The 20,333-nt window shown below is 44.8% G+C and overlaps 1 protein-coding gene across 2 annotated transcripts in view; it reads left to right on the forward strand.

Annotated features, from left to right (window-relative positions):
* LOC137333593 (11-beta-hydroxysteroid dehydrogenase type 2-like) overlaps positions 1-13,719 on the forward strand; it is an 80,849-nt gene extending 67,130 nt beyond the window's left edge. For both annotated transcript variants that reach the window (XM_067997816.1, XM_067997815.1), the window contains 2 exons: positions 10,460-10,597; positions 12,285-13,719. In XM_067997816.1, the coding sequence (XP_067853917.1) occupies positions 10,460-10,597; positions 12,285-12,637 (491 nt within the window). In that variant the 3' untranslated portion in view covers positions 12,638-13,719. The remainder of the gene's footprint in view (positions 1-10,459; positions 10,598-12,284) is intronic.
* Positions 13,720-20,333: the final 6,614 nt, after the last annotated feature.

Below are 20,333 nucleotides of genomic sequence, written 5' to 3' on the forward strand. Positions count from 1 at the left end.
CCAGGGAAATTAATGGGGCTAAAGGCTGACAAATCCCCAGGGCCTGATAATCTACATCCCAGAGTACTAAAGGAAGTGGCCCTGGAAATAATGGATGCATTGGTGAACATCTTCCAAAATTCTAAAGACTCTGGAACAGTTCCTACAGATTGGAGGGTGGCAAATGTACCCCCACTATTTAAAAAAGGAGGGAAAGAAAAAACAGGGAATTACAGACCAGTTAGCCTAACATCAGTAGTGGGGAAAATGCTAGAGTCTATTATAAAAGATATGATAACAGAACACTTGGAGGGCATTAACGGGATTGGACAAAGTCAGCATGGGTTTATGAAAGGGAAATCATGCTTAACAAATCTACTGGAGTTTTTTGAGGAGGTAACTAGTAGAATAGATAGGGGAGAACCAGTGGATGTGGTGTATTTGGATTTTCAGAAGGCTTTTGATAAGGTCCCACACAAGCGGTTAGTGTGCAAAATTAAAGCATATGGGATTGGGGGGAATATGCTGGCATGGATTGAGAATTGGTTGACAGACTGGAAACAGAGAGTAGGAATAAACGGGTCTTTTTCCAGGTGGCAGGCAGTGACTAGTGGGGTACTGCAGGGATCAGTGCTTGGGCCCCAGCTATTCACAATATATATCAATGATTTGGATGAGGGAACTAAATGTAACATTTCCAAATTTGCAGACGACACAAAGCTGGGGTGGAATGTGAGCTGTGAAGAGGATGCAAAGAGGCTCCAATATGATTTAGGCAAGTTGGGTGAGTGGGCAAGAACATGGCAGATGCAGTATAATGTGGGTAAATGTGAGATTATCCACTTTGTTTGTAAAAACAGAAAGGCAGATTATTATCTGAATGGTGATAGATTAGGAAAAGGGGAGGTGCAATGAAACCTGGGTGTCCTTGTACACCAGTTGCAGAAAGCGAGCATTCAGGTGCAGCAAGCAGTTAGGAAGGCGAATGGTATGTCGGCCTTCATTGCAAGAGGATTTGAGTACAGGAACAGGGATGTCTTACTGCAGTTATACAGGGCCTTGGTGAGACCACATCTGGAGTATTGTGTGCAGTTTTGGTCTCCTTATCTGAGGAAGGATGTCCTTGCCATGGAGGGAGTGCAACAAAGGTTTACCAGACTGATTCCTGGGATGGCAGGACTGATGTATAAGGAGAGATTGGGTCGACTAGGCCTATATTCACTAGAGTTTAGAAGAATGAGAGGTGATCTCATCGAAACATAAAATTCTAACAGGACTAGACAGACTAGATGCAGGGAGGATGTTCCCGGTGGCTGGGGAGTCCAGAACCAGGGGTCACAGACTCAGGATACGGGATATGCCATTTAGAACTGTGATGAGGAGAAATTTCTTCACTCAGAGGGTGGTGAACCTGTGGAATTCTCTATCACAGAAGGCAGTGAAGGCCAAGTCATTCGATGTATTCAAGGAGATAAATATATTTCTTAATGCTAAAGGGATATGGGGAAAAAGCAGGAACAGGGTACTGAGTTAGACGATCAGCCATGATCATTTTGAATGGCGGAGCAGGCTCGAAGGGCCGAATGGCCTACTCTTGCTCCTATTTTCTATGTTTCCGTGTAACTTTGTTCTATTCCTGCACTGTCTATCTTTGTGACCAGGAAGTGAGATTATTGAAGTGATACCGACTCATGTCCCAGCCACTGGATTCAGTCTGCTGGCAGAATTAATCCATCAGAGATATGAGTCTTAATCCTTCAAATCCAAGCTGGCTTCGAATTTTATGTTGCAGAGAAGAAAGGACAGATTTTAAACACTGCAGCCCCGATTCTAACTTGGGGCAAGAGCGCGACTTGGAATGGGGAGGTGAATGGGGCGAGCAGCCAAGCTCACAGGTCCACGCTGGCGAGACAGCAGGGCCATTTTAACTCCCAGGCCTCATTTTGATTTTTCAATTCAGACTCCCACCCAAACCCAGCAGGAATGACAAGTTGGCCAACAGGCAGGAATGGGAAATTGCATGGCAGCAGGCCACCGCCAGGGACCCAAGGAAGTGGCCCCCGACATAAGGTGAGTGATGGTGGGGGTCTCCGAGGCGATTGCAACAGCGCGGAAGGGAAGGGAAGCCCAGGCAAGGATTTCTTGTGGGGCCCGGGGGACCGAGTGTCATTATTGGAGCCTGGCTTTTGAATATCTGTGAGCCCCGCGTCTGCCCTGCAACAAGGGCCTCATACACTTCCTGAAACCCGAGAGTTAAAATAACAGCCAGTGGAACTGCGGAACCAATGGCAGGTAGTGCGGTAAGTACTCTGTCCTTATTTTAGATTTATTACCTAGTCCCTGAATAACCACAACTCTGGTTGGCACAGGAAGAAAAAACAGTTTTAACATGGAATCTCATGACACAAAATATTAACCAGGTAAAGGACATTATTTTTTTTTACTTATTCATTCATGGGATGTGGGCGTCGCTGGCGAGGCCGGCATTTATTGCCTATCCCTAATTGCCCTTGAGAAGGTGTTGGTGAGCTGCCTTCTTAAACCGCTGCAGTCCGTGTGGTGAAGGTTCTCCCACATTGCTATTGGGAAGGGAGTTCCAGGATTTTGACCCAGCGACAATGAAGGAACGACGATATATTTCCAAGTCGAGATGGTGTGTGACTTGGAGGGGAACGTGCAGGTGGTGTTGTTCCCATGTACCTGCTGCTCTTGTCCTTCTAGGTGGTAGAGGTCGTGGGTTTGGGAGGTGCTGTCAAAGAAGACTTGGCGAGTTGCTGCAGTACATCCTGTGGATTGTACACACTGCAGCCACACTGCGCCGGTGGTGAAGGGAGTGAATGTTTAGGGTGGTGGATGGGATGCCAATCAAGCGGGCTGCTTTGTCCTGGATGGTGTCAAGCTTCCTGAGTGTTGTTGGAGCTGCACTCATCCAGGCAAGTGGTGAGTATTCCATCACACTCCTGACTTGTGCCTTGTAGATGGTGGAAAGGCTTTGGGGAGTCAGGGGGTGAGTCACTCGCTGCAGAATACCCAGCCTCTGACCTGCTGTTGTGGCCACAGTATTTATATGGCTGGTCCAGTTAAGTTTCTGGTCAATGGAGACCCCCCAGGATGTTGATGGTGGGGTATTCGGCGATGGTAATGCCGTTGAATGTCAAGAGGAGGTGGTTAGACTCTCTCTTGTTGGAGATAGTCATTGCATGGCACTTGTCTGGCAAGAATGTTACTTGCCACTTATCAGCCCAAGCATGAATGTTGTCCAGGCCTTGCTGCATGCAGGCTCGGACTGCTTCATTATTTGAGGGGTTGCGAATGGAACTGAACACTGTGCAATCATCAGCGAACATCCCCATTTCTGACCTTATGATGGAGGGAAGGTCATTGATGAAGCAGCTGAAGATGGTTGGGCCTAGGACACTGCCCTGAGGAACTCCTGCAGCAATACCCTGGGGCTGAGATGATTGGCCTCGAACAACCACTACCATCTTCCTTTGTGCTAGGTATGACTCCAGCCACTGGAGAGTTTTCCCCCTGATTCCCATTGACTTCAATTTTACTCGGGCTCCTTGGAGCCACACTCAGTCAAATGCTGCCTTGATGTCAAGGGCAGTCCCTCTCACCTCACCTCTAGAATTCAGTTCTTTTGTCCATGTTTGGACCAAGGCTGTAATGAGATCTGGAGCTGAGTGGTCCTGGCGGAACCCAAACTGCAGATGGTTGCAAACGCTTCAGCCTTGTCTTTTGCACTCACCACCTGCCATCATTGAGGATGGGAATGTTTGCAGAGCCTCCTCCTCCCGTTAGTTGTTTAATTGTCCACCACCATTCACGACTGGATGTGGCAGGACTGCAGAGCTTTGATCTGATCTGTTGGTTGTGGAATCGCTTAGCTCCGTCTATAGCATGTTGCTTCTGCTGTTTAGCATGCATGTAGTCCTGTGTTGTAGCTTCACCAGGTTGGCACTTCATTTTTAAGTACGCTTGGTGCTGCTCCTGGCATGCTGTTCTACACTCCTCATTGAACCAGGGTTGATCCCCTGGCTTGTTGGTAATGGTAGAGTGAGGAATATGCCGGGCCATGAGGTTACAGATTGTGCTGGAATACAATTCTGCTGCTGCTGATGGCCCACAGCGCCTCATGGATGCCCAGTTTTGAGCTGCTAGATCTGTTCTGAATCTATCCCATTTAGCACGGTGGTAGTGCCACACAACACGTTGGATGGTGTCCTCAGTGCGAAGACGGGACTTCGTCTCCATGAGGACAGTGCGGTGGTCACTCCTACCAATACTGTCATGGACAGATGTATTTGCAACAGGTAGATTGGTGAGGACGAGGTCAAATAAGTTTTTCCCTCGTGTTGGTTCGCTCAACACCTACTGCAGGCCCAGTCTGGCAGCTATGTCCTTCAGGACTCGGCCAGCTCGGTCAGTAGTGGTGCTACCGAGCCACTCTTGGTGATTGACATTGAAGTCTCCCACCCAGAGTACATTCTGTGCCCTTGCTACCCTCAGTGCTTCCTCCAAGTGGTGTTCAACATGGAGGAGGACTGATTCATCAGCTGAGGGAGGGCAGTAGGTGGTAATCAGCAGGTGTCCTTGCCCATGTTTGACCTGATGCCATGAGATTTCATGGGGTCCAGAGTCAATGTTGAGGACTCCCAGGGCCACTCCCTCCTGACTGTATATCACTGTACCGCCACCTCTGGTCGGTCTGTCCTGCTGATGGGACAGGACATACCCAGGGATGGTGATGGAAGAGTCTGAGACATTTGCTGAAAGGTATGATTCTGTGAGTATGGCTATGTCAGGCTGTTGCTTGACTAGTCTGTGGGACAGCTCTCCCAATTTTGGCACAAGTCTCTAGATGTAGTGAGCATGATTTTGCAGGGTCGACTGGGCTTGGTGTTTTGCCGTTGTCGTGTCCGATGCCGGGTGGTCCGTCTGGTTTTATTCTTATTATGACTTTTTGTAGCGAGATTTTACAACTGAGTGGCTTGCTCGGCCATTTCAGAGGGCAATTAAGAATCAACCACATTGCTGTGGGTTTGGAGTCACATATAGGCCAGACTGGGTAAGGACGGCAGGTTTCCTTCCCTAAAGGACATTGGTGAACCAGATGGGTTATATGTTAAATAAATGCTTTAGAAAATGACATCTGGATTTTATGATCAGCTGTACATTAAAATGTGTCCAATTTAGGCAGGTACAATTTATTAATGTGGTTTATATTTACCCATACTGTGTTTTATCCCCAAGTATCTTGCAACAGTAGGTACAATTTGTACAAGGCCAAAAGCACAGAAATTGCTCCAAGGTTGGAACCTTGAGTCGTCCTACGATTGGCATAGAATCATCTTACTAAGGGCCATATACATCGTCAATATTTGTCTGTTCAAAGTTGACAGTATTTTTGTTCAAAACTGCACTAAATAAATTATCTTGGCCTTTTGTGCTATAACACTTTATCACATTTGAAGCGCGCACACATGCACACACTGAAGTATCAATTTTTAATTAAAATATGTCACCGATTTAAAAAGTTCTGTTTACAACCCTGTGTGCTGAACGTAGTCACTTAATAAAACTGTCCAGCTTTTTAGAAAAAGTCATAAGTACTTCTCAATGAGCGTTATCACCCAAATTCACTTCTGCACTATATTTGTACTATAGAATCATAGAATCATAGAAGTTTACAACATGGAAACAGGCCCTTCGGCCCAACATGTCCATGTCGCCCAGTTTATACCACTAAGCTAGTCCCAATTGCCTGCACTTGGCCCATATCCCTCTATACCCATCTTACCCACGTAACTGTCCAAATGCTTTTTAAAAGACAAAATTGTACCCGCCTCTACTGCTGCCTCTGGCAGCTCGTTCCAGACACTCACCACCCTTTGAGTGAAAAAATTGCCCCTCTGGACCCTTTTGTATCTCTCCCCTCTCACCTTAAATCTATGCCCCCTCATTATAGACTCCCCTACCTTTGGGAAAAGATTTTGACTATCCACCTTATCTATGCCCCTCATTATTTTATAGACTTGTATAAGATCACCCCTAAACCTCCTACTCTCCAGGGAAAAAAGTCTCAGTCTATCCAACCTCTCCCTGTAAGTCAAACCATCAAGTCCCGGTAGCATCCTAGTAAATCTTTTCTGCACTCCTTCTAGTTTAATAATATCCTTTCTATAATAGGGTGACCAGAACTGTACACAGCATTCCAAGTGTGGCCTTACTAATGTCTTGTACAACTTCAACAAGACATCCCAACTCCTGTATTCAATGTTCTGACCAATGAAACCAAGCATGCTGAATGCCTTCTTCACCACCCTATCCACCTGTGACTCCACTTTCAAGGAGCTATGAACCTGTACTCCTAGATCTCTTTGTTCTATAACTCTCCCCAACGCCCCACCATTAACGGAGTAGGTCCTGGCCTGATTCGATCTACCAAAATGCATCACCTCACATTTATCTAAATTAAACTCCATCTGCCATTCATCGGCCCACTGGCCCAATTTATCAAGATCCCGTTGCAATCCTAGATAACCTTCTTCACTGTCCACAATGCCACCAATCTTGGTGTCATCTGCAAACTTACTAACCATGCCTCCTAAATTCTCATCCAAATCATTAATATAAATAACAAATAACAGCGGACCCAGCACCAATCCCTGAGGCACACCGCTGGTCACAGGCCTCCAGTTTGAAAAACAACCCTCTACAACCACCCTCTGTCTTCTGTCGTCAATCCAGTTTTGTATCCAATTGGCTACCTCACCTTGGATCCCGTGAGATTTAACCTTATGTAACAACCTACCATGCGGTACCTTGCCAAAGGCTTTGCTAAAGTCCATGTAGACCACGTCTACTGCACAGCCCTCATCTATCTTCTTGGTTACCCCTTCAAAAAACTCAATCAAATTCGTGAGACATGATTTTCCTCTCACAAAACCATGCTGACTGTTCCTAATCAGTCCCTGCCTCTCCAAATGCCTGTAGATCCTGTCTCTCAGAATACCCTCTAACAACTTACCCACTACAGATGTCAGGCTCACCGGCCTGTAGTTCCCAGGCTTTTCCCTGCCACCCTTCTTAAACAAAGGCACAACATTTGCTACCCTCCAATCTTCAGGCACCTCACCTGTAGCTGTCGATGATTCAAATATCTCTGCTAGGGGACCCGCAATTTCCTCCCTAACCTCCCATAACGTCCTGGGATACATTTCATCAGGTCCCGGAGATTTATCTACCTTGATGCGCGTTAAGACTTCCAGCACCTCCCTCTCTGTAATATGTACACTCCTCAAGACATCACTATTTATTTCCCCAAGTTCCCTAACATCCATGCCTTTCTCAACCGTAAATAACGATGTGAAATATTTATTTAAGATCTCACCCATCTCTTGTGGTTCCGCACATAGATGACCTTGTTGATCCTTAAGATCCTTAATGTACTCTTGCACATTAGATTATAGGTTCCATTAAGTAAATGGTTTCCTTGCCAGCATGAGAACTTAATAGGCCAGAAATCGCTCCCGAAATAATGGAGGAGCTCAACAGCACTCTCCATTTTTAGTGGCGAATTGAAGGAGCAAGTTCTTGGCTTCGCACAAGCACAGTGAAACACAGAAATCCGGAAATTGCTCCTACTGGTTTGCCGGTGATATGACAGCTTTGAATTAAAGGGCCATCGCACGCTGCAGTCAGATAAATCATTGAAAAAGCACCAACTTGCTTATCTGCACAGCTGGAAAGTAACTAATTACGCCACCAGACAGGTACACTTAAAAATACCAGGTCTAAACTAAGTTTTGACAGCATGTTAAGTCTTAATGACTGCCAAACAACTAAACATTAACTTTTAAAAATGTGGAGTCTCATATCACTCCTTATTTTAATTGTTTTTGGTCATTAAAACATTTTTTTTAAATTAAAAAAAATAATTTTTTACTTTTCCCTTCTGTGGAATAGAAGGATATGCTGATAGGGTTAGATGAAGTAGGGTGGGAGGAGGCTTGTGTGGAGCATAAACACCGGCATAGACCAGTTGGTCGAATGGTCTGTTTCTGTGCTGTAAATTCTATGTAATTCTATATCGTTCCATCAAAAATACCAGGTAGTGGAGGGGGAGGGGGGAAGCACAGAGGCCAGAGATAGAGGTTGGTAGGGTAGTGAGCTGGAATTCATTGTGTTGGGAGACAGAAAGCCAGCGAAGGTCAGCGGGGATTTGAATGATGAGCAAGCAGGACGTAATATGAGACAATGTGGGCAGTGGAGTTTTGGACAAGTTGAAGTTTGCATAGGGATGAACAGGGAGGCCAGTGAGGGAAGTCAAGTGATGAAAATGTGGTTCAGGATTTCAGCAGCAGTGGAGCTGAAACCGCCTTAGGGCTAGATGTTTAAGCAGTTTAGAGCTGGTCTAAAATGCCTGCTAGAAAATTGCTCTCCAACTTAAATTTTTCATGTGTGTGTGTGTGTGTGTGTGTGTGTGCGCGCACTGGTAGTGAGGAACCTTACTATGACCAACACATATCAGAAAATGGTGGGTTCATATTTCAGGCAAAATACTTGCAATTCTCCAATATGCGATGGTTGTGGGCGAGGTTCCTCACTGCCAGCACACACGGCACAGATCCAGCTACGTGGCTCAGCCAGCTTTTGTGCATCCCCTCACTCCAGCACCTTTTCTGCGACAGTGCCACCAGCCTTAAAGGCTGGAAAAGCTACCCAGTGACGAAGACCGAACCCTAAGCGCTACAAACGTTAATAAATCTCTAGACTTTTCACATCTTAATTGACCACTTTTATGGGGATAAAAAAGAGTGACAATTACCTGAACAATAAAGATTTTCACTGCCAGAAGCTCCTTATTTCTATTTGAATGAATAATCCAATTATTTCAATATCATACTGACTGAAGCTGCTTAAGGGCATGTTTTACTATCAGATTGACAATCAGTGGCTTTTGTAGTGTAGGGTGTTCCCACTTACTCCCTTTGTGGCCTATATATATATGTTAGAAATTAAGTCCATCCTCTTGATCGCCCTTTAATTGTCTATTTACAGGCAACTGAGGAGAAGGGAGAAAGAGAAACAGAAGGCAGGTATAAGTACTGGTGTTTCCATGTACATAAGATAGCACGGTCTACCCTTATTAGACTGCACTATTTGAAAGCTGAATGAGTTGTACATTGTATAGAGAAGTATGAAGCAAGACATGGTTCCCATGCAGCTGCCACAGCCATTCCCATTGACCTGAGTTCACTGTTTTAAAAGACTAGAATATTAAGACCAGGTGAATGTGGATTTTAATAATGCAATTTGTTAGAATTGTTACAGGGAAAGCTTCATGTGTGCATTCATTTACACCAGCTAATTACTTTAGCTTGCAAAGTTTAAATTGAGGGTATAAAACCACAGTAAAAATTTCTACCTGCGAGACTAGTAGCTCAGCAGCATTGAATTTAATTCACTCAGTTGTTAACCTGGAAAAAACAGGTGGAAAATACATTCCCATCATCAGTAATGTCAAATGGAAATAGTAGCCCAAGGTATTTTCTGGTGATAGTGAATAGAATTATTCTTCCAAGGTGTGTGATTTATGAATAGTTACCTGATGGATGTGGGATAAATTTCTCAGGGTATACGTAGAAAAGAAAACAGCAGGGAGGGAGCACAAATGCCACTGTGATGTGGTGAAAAGCAAGCTGACTAAGTTCAGCAAACTGTGAAGTAAGTAATTATTTGCATCAACCACCTGTTTTTTAAGTTCACTTTGCTTCAATGTGCACTTATTTCTGGTGTGATGTGTGCTTTGTTTTTCAGTAAATTCACTACTGCTGTACTGGAACATTGAAATATACAGGAAGAGAACAGACCATTACAGTCATTCTGGCCAGCCCCACAGTTCAAACAAAAAATACGGCTGGATTCCACTAAGTTGAAAAGTTGGCTGATTCCTAGTCAGTAGTGATTGTTCCTGGCTCAGGGGGTTCTGGACCATCTGGCTGCCCCCTATATAAAATCAATGAAACCACTTTAGAATAGATTTAGAATCACCCCCCACCACCCGCCTCAGCATATCCTATGGCACCAAAATGGCTCAGGAAGGAGTGGAGATCTAAAATGGCTGGTCAACATGAGACCAACAATAAAATATCTTAGTAATTTGTTTGAAAAAATATGGCAGCCTGGTCTTTCCTTCTCCTTTAATTTTTACTAACAGAAGAGTTGAATAAGACCAAAGTATGAATATATAACCAGTGTATTGTGGTACAGTATAAATACACTCACACTAAATCAGGAGAGCTGCACCAAGAAATAATGTTTAGCATCAGAAGAAATAGAAACATTCTGATGCTTCCAAATAATTCTCCCTCAGTGAATATTAGTTCACCGCACCATGGTTAATTTGAGAATGAGTTAGAAGTGCACATGCCTTGCCTTACTAACAATCTCCTGGTTGTGACCTGGTCCACAGGGGAAGTGCCATTCGGAAGAATGTCCGCATATGGTGCATCCAAAGCAGCGCTGGAATTTTTTTCAGATATTTTGCGTCAAGAGATGAAAGCCTGGGGAGTACAAATAGCTATCATCCAACCTGGCGCCACCAAAACAGGTAAAAGATATCCTATTTAATTAGAACAATGTATGCAGCTAACAACAATAACTTATATTCATAAAGCATCTATAACATTATAAACATCCCAAAATGCTTCACATAGGAAAGAGCGGACACCATAAAGGGTAAAGTGATCATCAAAAGCAGGATCATGATGAAGAGGCTTTTAAAGGAGGGGGGAGACAGGTAATGAGGTGAAGAGGTTTGGGGAGCTAGTGCCAGAGAGATGGCCAAGATGGTTGAAAGCTCTTTACCAATGGAGCGGGGGATGCACAGGAGGACTGAAGTGTTGCGTCGTAGGGCTGGAGGAGGTTGCAGGGGTAGAGTAAGGTGAAGACATAGAGGAATTTGTAAACAAAGATGAGGGTTTTGAATTTAGCATACTGGTGAAGGGAGAGCCAGTGGAGGTCGGACAAAACAGAGGTAATGGGCAAGCAGGGCTTAGTGGTGAACAGGATGCAAGTGGTGGATGAGTCAGAGCTTGCATAGGATGAATCTCGGAAGACCTTTGAAGAAGATGTTGGAGCGGTAACAGAAGCATGTATCAGGGTTTCCGCAGCAGTGAGGTAAAACAGTGCAAAGGCGGGCAGTGTTGCAGAGGTGGAAGTGAGCAGTTGTGATGCTGGATAGGCAAGGGCGTTTGAAACTAAGCTCAGGGTAAAACAGATACTGAGGTTGCATACCATTTGATTCAACATGAGTGAGCAGCTGGGGAGAAGTATGGAATCAGAGGCAAGAGTATGGAGTTTTCGGCAGGAACCAAATAAGATGTTTTGATTTTCACAATATTCACTTGGACAAAGTTCTGACCCATCCATGATTTGATGTCAGATGAGTACTTTGACCACACAGGTGGTGATGGAGTTGTGGGTGATAGTGGAGAAGCGGAGGTTGGTGTTGGAACCTTGGATTGCTGTGGAGATGAAAGTATAGGGACAGCTATTGCTGGAGCATACGGGCTACGTTGGGACAAGCAGGAGTGAAGCCAAGTGGGAATGGCCCTACAGAGGTGGACCACGGAGGTGAAGTGACAGTTGAGGATGGAGTTATCAGCCATGTCGAACATCGCAAAGAAGCTGAGTAAGTCACAATCGCAAAGGATGTCATTGGTGACTTTGACTAGAGTGTTCTTGGTGTTGTGGGCAGGGCACAAGCTGGATTGAAAGGATTTGAAAATGGAATTTTGAGACAGGTGGCATGAAATCGAGTAGAATGATGTGTTCAAAAGACCTTGGCGATGACGTGGGTGGTCAAGGGTGGGTTGTTCGAGGCAGTGATATTGGCAGTTTGAAGGGGAGATTGAATGGTGCCTGAGCAAAGTGAGCCATTGATATTGGCGAGTGTTGGGGCAGAGAGGGTTAGTTGTACAGGAAGATATCAACCATCTATCTAAAATAACATTTTACCACAATATAACAAATTGATGAAAAGAAAACTTGAAAATCAAAGGGGAAATAGCTCTGAGCCTAATAAGGCAGCAATGAGGAAACGCTATCTTACTTGCCCTGCTGTTTAGGTGTACTTAGGCTGCAACTATTACCCTCTGCTCTGTTCAGTACTTAGCTGGATTAGTTCATTCGAAGTTATATACATGTAAGGTCCCAGTGACTCAATTGTTAAATAACAAAGAACAAGATTATTAAATAAGAGAATGAAAACCTCTTTTCATGTTTTGTGTTTAAAGGTCAAGTTGGGAATGTCAACTTCTGGGAGCAACAACATAAAAAACTTAAGGACAACCTCTCTCCAGAGCTTCTACAGGACTATGGAGAAGAATATATTGATGAAATACGGCAAAAGATTTTGACAGTTGGTCCTAATTTCCGACAGCATGTGGGCCCAGTAGTCGAAACCATTATTACTGCTTTGTTAGCACAAAACCCAAAGCCTAGGTACACCACTGAGTTTGTGATTGATGTGCTAAAAATGCTTTACTACTTCCTGCCTTCTTCGGTGGCTGATACCATTCTTAATGAGGTTTTTCTTGCACCCAGATTCCCACCAAAAGGTGCAAGAGAAGGTTACGCCAGCCAGTAGAACTCTTATGTTCGTGATCTGTGTATTGTATGTTATGGTTTCAAACTATTAATTTGTATTCTGTCACTTTATAGGTGACATTCAATAAATCCGTTTTTTGTTGAGCTGAATGTTAATGTAAAACGCAAGTGGGTAAAATAGGCATTGTAAATTTGTCAACTGAAAGTGGAAAATATATCAATATATACTAGTAGTGAATAGTGATGCTTCATAAAAGCAGTTTAAGGACACCTGTACTGATTTTGTGGGTGGTGAAAGGGGTAAGGTAATGAAGTAGCATAGTATTGTAACTACACATGGTGGACATACATGTTGAATTTTCCTTTTCACTGCTGCTGGGGAATGCTTCATTCCTAGACACAGCAAAGAGGAAAACAAAGTGGAGACCCACTACATCAGGTCTCCGTCCCCACTGGGCTGGGATTATCTGGGAATCTCCATGGACTTATGCCTGAAGTAGCCGCAGGCCCGGTGTGGTAATGGTAATGAGGTGAGACAGGGCCTTCCCAGCCTCCCACCTCACTTTTTTCATCAGCTACTTGTCGGGCACCCCAGAGATGAACACCTGAAGAAAACTGATGGTGGGGCTTGCAACAGGATTCTTGCAAACCAGTGGGCCTTTGGGGGCTCCAGGGGCAGCTCAAAGGTGGAAGAGAATGAATGGATCTATTCTGGCAAGATACTGCCTGATCTTGCGGCAGTCCCCGAGCTGGCCGGTGCCCTGGGGCACTTGGTTTCCAGTCACGGCCCACCAGCTGGATGCAAATGAGGCCCAGTCCTTAAACTGGATCGGGTCTCCCAGCATGATTACTGGGCAGCTGGCATTCTGCTGGCTAACTCCCCGCATAGCGCTCTGGGGAAGAAAATCCACCCCCAGATCTGCTGGAAAAGTGTTGGGGCAGGAACAGAAAGCTGAACCCACTGAGTCATACTTCAGTACACTTGTGGATATACTTTGGGATTGTGTGTGCTAATTGATCTTGTTTACTGTCCTGCTCTTTTCGTCATTGGTTGTTGTCCTGCACCAAGAGTGTTGGCCCTTTCTTCTAGGTTTCCCAGTGAAAATAAACTGATATAAATCAGCTCTTGTGCATTAAACTTGCTTTATTATATTAGATTTGGCTTAACTGAAAACAAAGCTTTGAGAACACATGACCTTCAGTACTTCGAGGCTATATGTGATTAGAATCAATTTGGCTGCATCATGAAACATGCTTTATTGTTTAACATGAAAATATAAAGATTGAAGAAGACTCATTTTGGAAAAAAAATCAAAAAACCATTCAAAGGCTAATTGCAAATGTTTATAGAAATCCTCTTGGTTCTTTGTGAACCATTCTTTTACAAGTTATTGTTGCACACAGACAGTTTGACGGTTAATAGAAATGATGGACCCTATGGCCTGGAAATTGCTGGCAGCATAAACCTTTTTTGGCAACCACAGGGACTGCATCCAGTGCTCCAAAACCTTGTCAGAAGAAGACCAACAAGAGCAGGGAAAGGCCGCCTGTGATATCAGGTGACATGTGTGGTGCTGTGCTATATAGTGGGTCCCCCGTACCAGACACAGTTACCTGCTAATGACAATAGAGATGTGCCTGAGAAGGCTTGGGTTTAGCAGAGAGGTGATGACAGAGATAAGCCCCCCTGAAGACCTTCACACAACATATAACATCAATATAGCATTACCTGTGGCCATCAAAATCAATGTGGCACTCCCATTCTAAGCATTGGGCTCCTCCCAGATTAGCACTGGGGATAGCAGTGGGAGCTAGTTTGGTGCCGACAGATGTATCAGGAAGGGCACAGATGCGTTATTCAACGGAGCCAACAACGTCATCACTTTCAGCAAATGGCCAACTGCAGCAATGACCGGGCAATTTTGAATAACTGCTGCCTTTTCCAAGACCAGAAGGCACATATTTGGGTCCTAGGCACAATGCTCTGCCTTCCATGATCTAAAAGGTTTTTAAAAAATAATTCTCAGTATGGACATAGTATGCAGCCAACTGCACAGAATCAAGCAGGTCATTGCCTGATTGCTTGATTCTGCTATACTTTCATTTTAAGGCTTTCTGCACTACCCTTATTTGAAAGGGTAGGAAGGGGGGAAGGATGCGAAGACCCGTGTGCCAAATACAGACAGAAGTAGAATGTAGGTGCAATAAAGCTCATGCTGCAACCAGAATGATCAAACATACCATTGGTATCTTAACACACCACTTCACATGTCTAAATCAATTGGGGACAGTATGGGTATTCCCTCAGGATTTCCAGAATAATATATCTGCCTGTGTAAAGCCATGACACAGTAGAAGATGAAAATGTCAATGAGGAAATAGCAGTGGAACCAGCAGTGTAGCAAGGAACACTGACGGGCCAGGTACTAATCCCAGAAGCATTCCATGGAGTATTAGAGTTGCACCATTTCTTAAAGGGACAAACAACATGTCAAGTAACAATGCCCAAACTACCTTGTCCCACACTTTCATCCTCAGTTCTTCAAATAGCATCTCACACTCAACTCCTGCTGTATTGTAACCAAGGATAAATAAACACACAGCACATTGTTCACGATCAGTGCAGGGCATTTATTTCTTCTATTACGCAGTGGGCAACTGTTGACAGCTTGAGTTGCATAGTGCCGCCCCTTAGTGATTGTGCTAGTGATTACCAGAGTCCCAGCAGGCTGCATGGACTATGCATTATGAGGGACCCACGTGTGAGTCAGTCAGCTCTGGGACTGTGGCGGCTGACTGGTGTTGCAAGCTTTAAGCTATGTCATCTGATACTAGGCATTTCTGGGGAGATGGTCAATAGTCCTTTAAGATTGTGCCTTCTCTCCATGATGGCCACAATGTACAGATCCAGGATGCGGAGGGTTGCTGTGAGTGGTCTTGCAACCTGCTTGCCCAGGTTTAGAATTTTGGTATGCACTCGGTTGACCATGGAATATGAGCACGTGGTGCCCACTGGTTCGCTTGTAGATTTCCGTGACCAATGACACCGCAAGACAACTGTTGTAAGAAAGAAAGAGCCTGCATTTATTTAGCACCTTTCATGACCTCAGGACGTCCCAAAGCGGTTTACAACCAATGAAGTACTTTTGAAGTATAGCCGCTGTTGAGATGTCAGAAATGCGACAGTCAATTTGCGCACAGCAAGCTCCCACTGGAAATTTAGGCCATTACTTTCAGTCGTAGAGTGGGGTGGGTGAGAACTGTCATGGTGACCATATTCCACAGAATGTTTGTTTTGGTAGAATGTGATTTGCTGTGACAAAGATGATTCTGGGATCAGTTTGGTCGCTGGTTACATGGTTCTGGGTCAGAATGGTTGCAGTTTCTAATATGATCAGTTGAAGGGACAGTGATTTCTTACATGTGATTGATCTCTGGTTCAGGACTTTGATTTTATCGTACTGAAGTCAGTCATTCCAGGCACACCCCAATAACAATAGACAGAGCTAAGCGATTCCACAACCAACGGATCAGATCAAAGCTCTGCAGTCGACAATGCGATCAAGCGGCACTTACTCACCAATAACCTGCTCACCGATGCTCAGTTTGGGTTCCGCCAGGACCACTCGGCTCCTGACCTCATTACAGCCTTGGTCCAAACATGGACAAAAGAGCTGAATCCCAGAGGTGAGGTGAGAGTGACTGCCCTTGACATCAAGGCAGCATTTGACCGATTGTGGCACCAAGGAGCCCTAGTAAAATTGAAGTCAATGGGAATCAGGAGGAAAACTCTCCAGTAGCTGGAGTCATACCTAGCACAAAGGAAGAAGGTAGTGGTTATTGGAGGCCAATCATCACAGCTCCAGGACATTGTTGTAGGAGTTCCTCAGGGCAGTGTCCTAGGCCCAACCATCTTCAGCTGCTTCATCAATGATCTTCCCTCCATCATAAGGTCAGAAATGGGGATGTTCGCTGATGATTGCACAGTGTTCAGTTCCATTCGCAACCCCTCAAATAATGAAGCAGTCCGAGCCCGCATGCAGCAAGACCTGGACAACATCCAGGCTTGGGCTCATAAGTGGCAAGGAACATTCGTGCCAGACAAGTGCCAGGCAATGACCATCTCCAACAGGAGAGAGTCTAACCACTTCTCCTTGACATTCAACGGCATTACCATCGCCGAATCCCCCACCATCAACATCCTGGGGGTCACCATTGACCAGAAACTTAACTGGACCAGCCATATAAATAATGTGGCTACAAGAGCAGGTCAGAGGCTGGGTATTCTGCGGCGAGTGACTCACCTCCTGACTCCCCAAAGCCTTTCCACCATCTACAACGCACAAGTCAGGAATGTGATGGAATACTCTCCACTTGCCTGGATGAGTGCAGCTCCAACAACACTCAAGAAGCTTGACACCATCCAGGACCAAGCAGCCCGCTTGATTGGCACCCCTTCCACCACCCTAAACATTCACTCCCTTCACCACCGGTGCACTGTGGCTGCAGTGTGTACCATCTACAGGATGCACTGCAGCAACTCACCAAGGCTTCTTCGACAGCACCTCCCAAACCCATGACCTCTACCACCTAGAAGGACAAGAGCAGCAGGCACATGGGAACAACACCACCTGCATGTTCCCCTCCAAGTCACACACCATTCCGACTTGGAAATATATCGCCGTTTCTTCATCGTCGCTGGGTCAAAATCCTGGAACTCCCTTCCTAACAGTACTGTGGGAGAACCTTCACCACACGGACTGCAGCGGTTCAAGAAGACGTCTCACCACCACCTTCTCAAGGACAATTAGGGATGGGCAATAAATCAAGTCCTCATTCTGTAAGAGTTCTCTCGTGGTTGTTATGAATTGTCTTTTAATGCAACTAGAGTAGAAGTGAGAAGTTCCAATTACCAAGATGAATTGCAGTAATACTCAAGTGTCAGTGTGCAGCCCACTTTGGGTGTGATCACATGTAACTGCAATATTCAGCTACATTGGATGGGAGGATTCTTTTAGCGTGAATGCATGTAAGAATGTGAGCAAAGGAACACTTCCAGGTGAAGATTGGGGGTGCAGAGTGCATCCTGTTGCATAATGGTCATTCATGGAAGGTTTTCCTACCTTGGTTGACCTGTTGAGGTCACTAAAGCTCCTCTGGTACTGCTTGCTGGTGCACTGTATGGTGAAGGACACATTCACTAGTCACTGCCACTTTTGATTCTCCGTGGACTGCTGTTGATGCTCTTGGGGGTCCTGGAGAGCTCGGTGCCCAAGAAGGCCTACTTCCTCTACCTCGCTTCCTCCGGGAGAATTTCAATGGATCCATTTCAATGCAGCCTATGATAGACACCGGGAACTCAATATTACAGAAAACCTAGAGGAGTATAAAAAGTGCAGGGGTGAAGTTAAAAAGGAAATTAGGAAAGCAAAGAGAGGGAATGAAAAAAATATTAGCAGGTAAAATCAAAGCCAACCCAAAGAAGTTTTATAAATACATAAAGAGAAAGAGGATAACTAAGGAAAGAGTAAGGCCTATTAGAGACCAGAAAGGTAAATTATGTGTGGAGGCGGAAGATGTGGGTATGGTTCTTAATGAATACTTTGCATCTGTCTTCACAAAGGAGAGGGATGATACAGGGATTGACGTTAAGGAGGAGGAGTGTGAAATATTGGATTGGATAAACATAGTGAGAGAGGAAGTATTAAGGGGATTAGCATCTTTGAAAGTGGATAAATCACCAGGGCCGGATGAAATGTATCCCAGGCTGTTAAAAGAAGCCAGGGAGGAAATAGCGGAGGCTTTAACAATCATTTTCCAAACTTCACTGGATACAGGCGTAGTGCCAGAGGATTGGAGGACTGCTGAAGTTGTACCGTTGTTTAAAAAGGGAGCAAAGGATAGACCGAGTAATTACAGGCCAGTCAGCCTAACCTCGGTGGTGGGCAAATTATTTGAATCAATTCTGAGGGACAGGATAAACTGTCACTTAGAAAGGCACAGACTAATCAAGGACAGTCAGCATGGATTTGTTAAGGGGAGGTCGTGTCTGGCTAACTTGATTGAATTTTTCGAGGAGGTGACAAGGAGGATCGATGAGGATAGCACAATTGATGTAGACTACATGGATTTTAGCAACACTTTTGACAAGGTCCCACATGGCAGATTAGTCAAAAAAGTAAAGGCCCATGGGAATGTGGCAAATTGGATCCAAAATTGGCTCAATGGCAGGAAACAAAGGGTAATGGTTGACGGGTGTTTTTGCGACTGGAAGGCTGTTTCCAGTGGGGTGCCACAGGGCTCGGTACTAGGTCCTTTGCTTTTAGTGGTAAATATTAATGATTTGGACTTAAACATAGGGGGCATGATTAAGAAATTTGCGGATGACACAAAGATTGGCTATATAGTGAGGAGGAAAGCTGTAGACTGCAGGAAGATATCAATGGACTGGTCAGATGGGCAGAAAAGTGGCAAATGGAGTTCAATCCGGAGAAGTGTGAGATGTAATGCATTTGGGGAAAGCAAACAAGACAAGGGAATTCACAATAAATGGGAAGATACTGAAAAGTGTTGAGAAAGTGAGGGACCTTGGAGTGCATGTCCACAGATCCCTGAAGGTAGCAGGACAGGTAGCTAAGGTGGTTAAGGCGGCATATTGAGTGCTTTCCTTTATTAGCCGAGGAACAGGATGTAAAAGCAGGGATGTTACGCTGGAAATGTATAAAACGCTAATTAGGCCACAGCTTGAGTACTGCGCACAGTTCTGGTCACCACATAACAGGAAGGATGTAATTGTACTAGAGACAGTGCAGAGGAGATTTACGAAGATGTTGCCAGGACTGGAGAATTTTAGCTATGATGACAGATTGGATAGGCTGGGGTTGTTTTCCTTGGAACAGAGGAGGCTGAGGTGTGATATGATTGAGGTGTACAAAATGATGAGGGGCCTAGATAGAGTGGATAGGAAGGACCTATTTCCCTTAGCGGAAGGGTCAATAACCAGGAGGCATAGATTTAAAGTGATTGGTAGAAGGATTGGAGTGGATATGAGGAAAATGTTTTTCACCCAGAGGTTGGTGGGGGTCTGGAACTCACTGCATGAGAGGGTGATAGAGGCAGAAACCCTCAACTCATTTAAAAAATACCTGGATGTGCACCTGAAGAGCCGTGATCTGCAGGGCTACAGGCCAAATGCGTGAAAGTGGGATTAGGCTGGGTGGCTCATTTCTCAGCCGGCGCGGACACGATGGGCCGAATGGCCTCCTTCTATGTCGTAAATTTTCTGTGGTTCTATGATTCTATGATCTGAGAAAAAGGCTCTTTACAGACATTAGCCAAGATTTTCCTCACTGGTGCCGGGTCCATTGGGGTCAGGTCCATTGCCACATCTTCGACAGACTCTTAGCGGTATTGTCACCAACACTTTGGAGCTCACCACAAAGGGGGCAGGGAGGGTGGGAAAATGCCGTTGCTGCAGGAATCTGATACTATGGAAGTCCATGTTGTCTTTTTTTTTAGGCTTCATTAGCTTTTTTGAAGCTGTTCATTAGGTTTTATGAATTTTGTAGGTTGACTTGTATGGAAGTGCAGAATAAGATACATTTTCCACCTCCAAGGAATAAAAATGTATTTTTAAATTAAACATTGAAGTTTAAGTAGTTGCAATAAAATAGAGTATAAGATTAGGACCCTACAGTCTCTCTTCAGTTTCTTAATTGTTACCTCCCTTGATAATG

The sequence above is a fragment of the Heptranchias perlo genome, chromosome 16, assembly GCF_035084215.1.
Source record: "Heptranchias perlo isolate sHepPer1 chromosome 16, sHepPer1.hap1, whole genome shotgun sequence".
In the NCBI taxonomy this organism is placed as follows: domain Eukaryota; kingdom Metazoa; phylum Chordata; class Chondrichthyes; order Hexanchiformes; family Hexanchidae; genus Heptranchias; species Heptranchias perlo.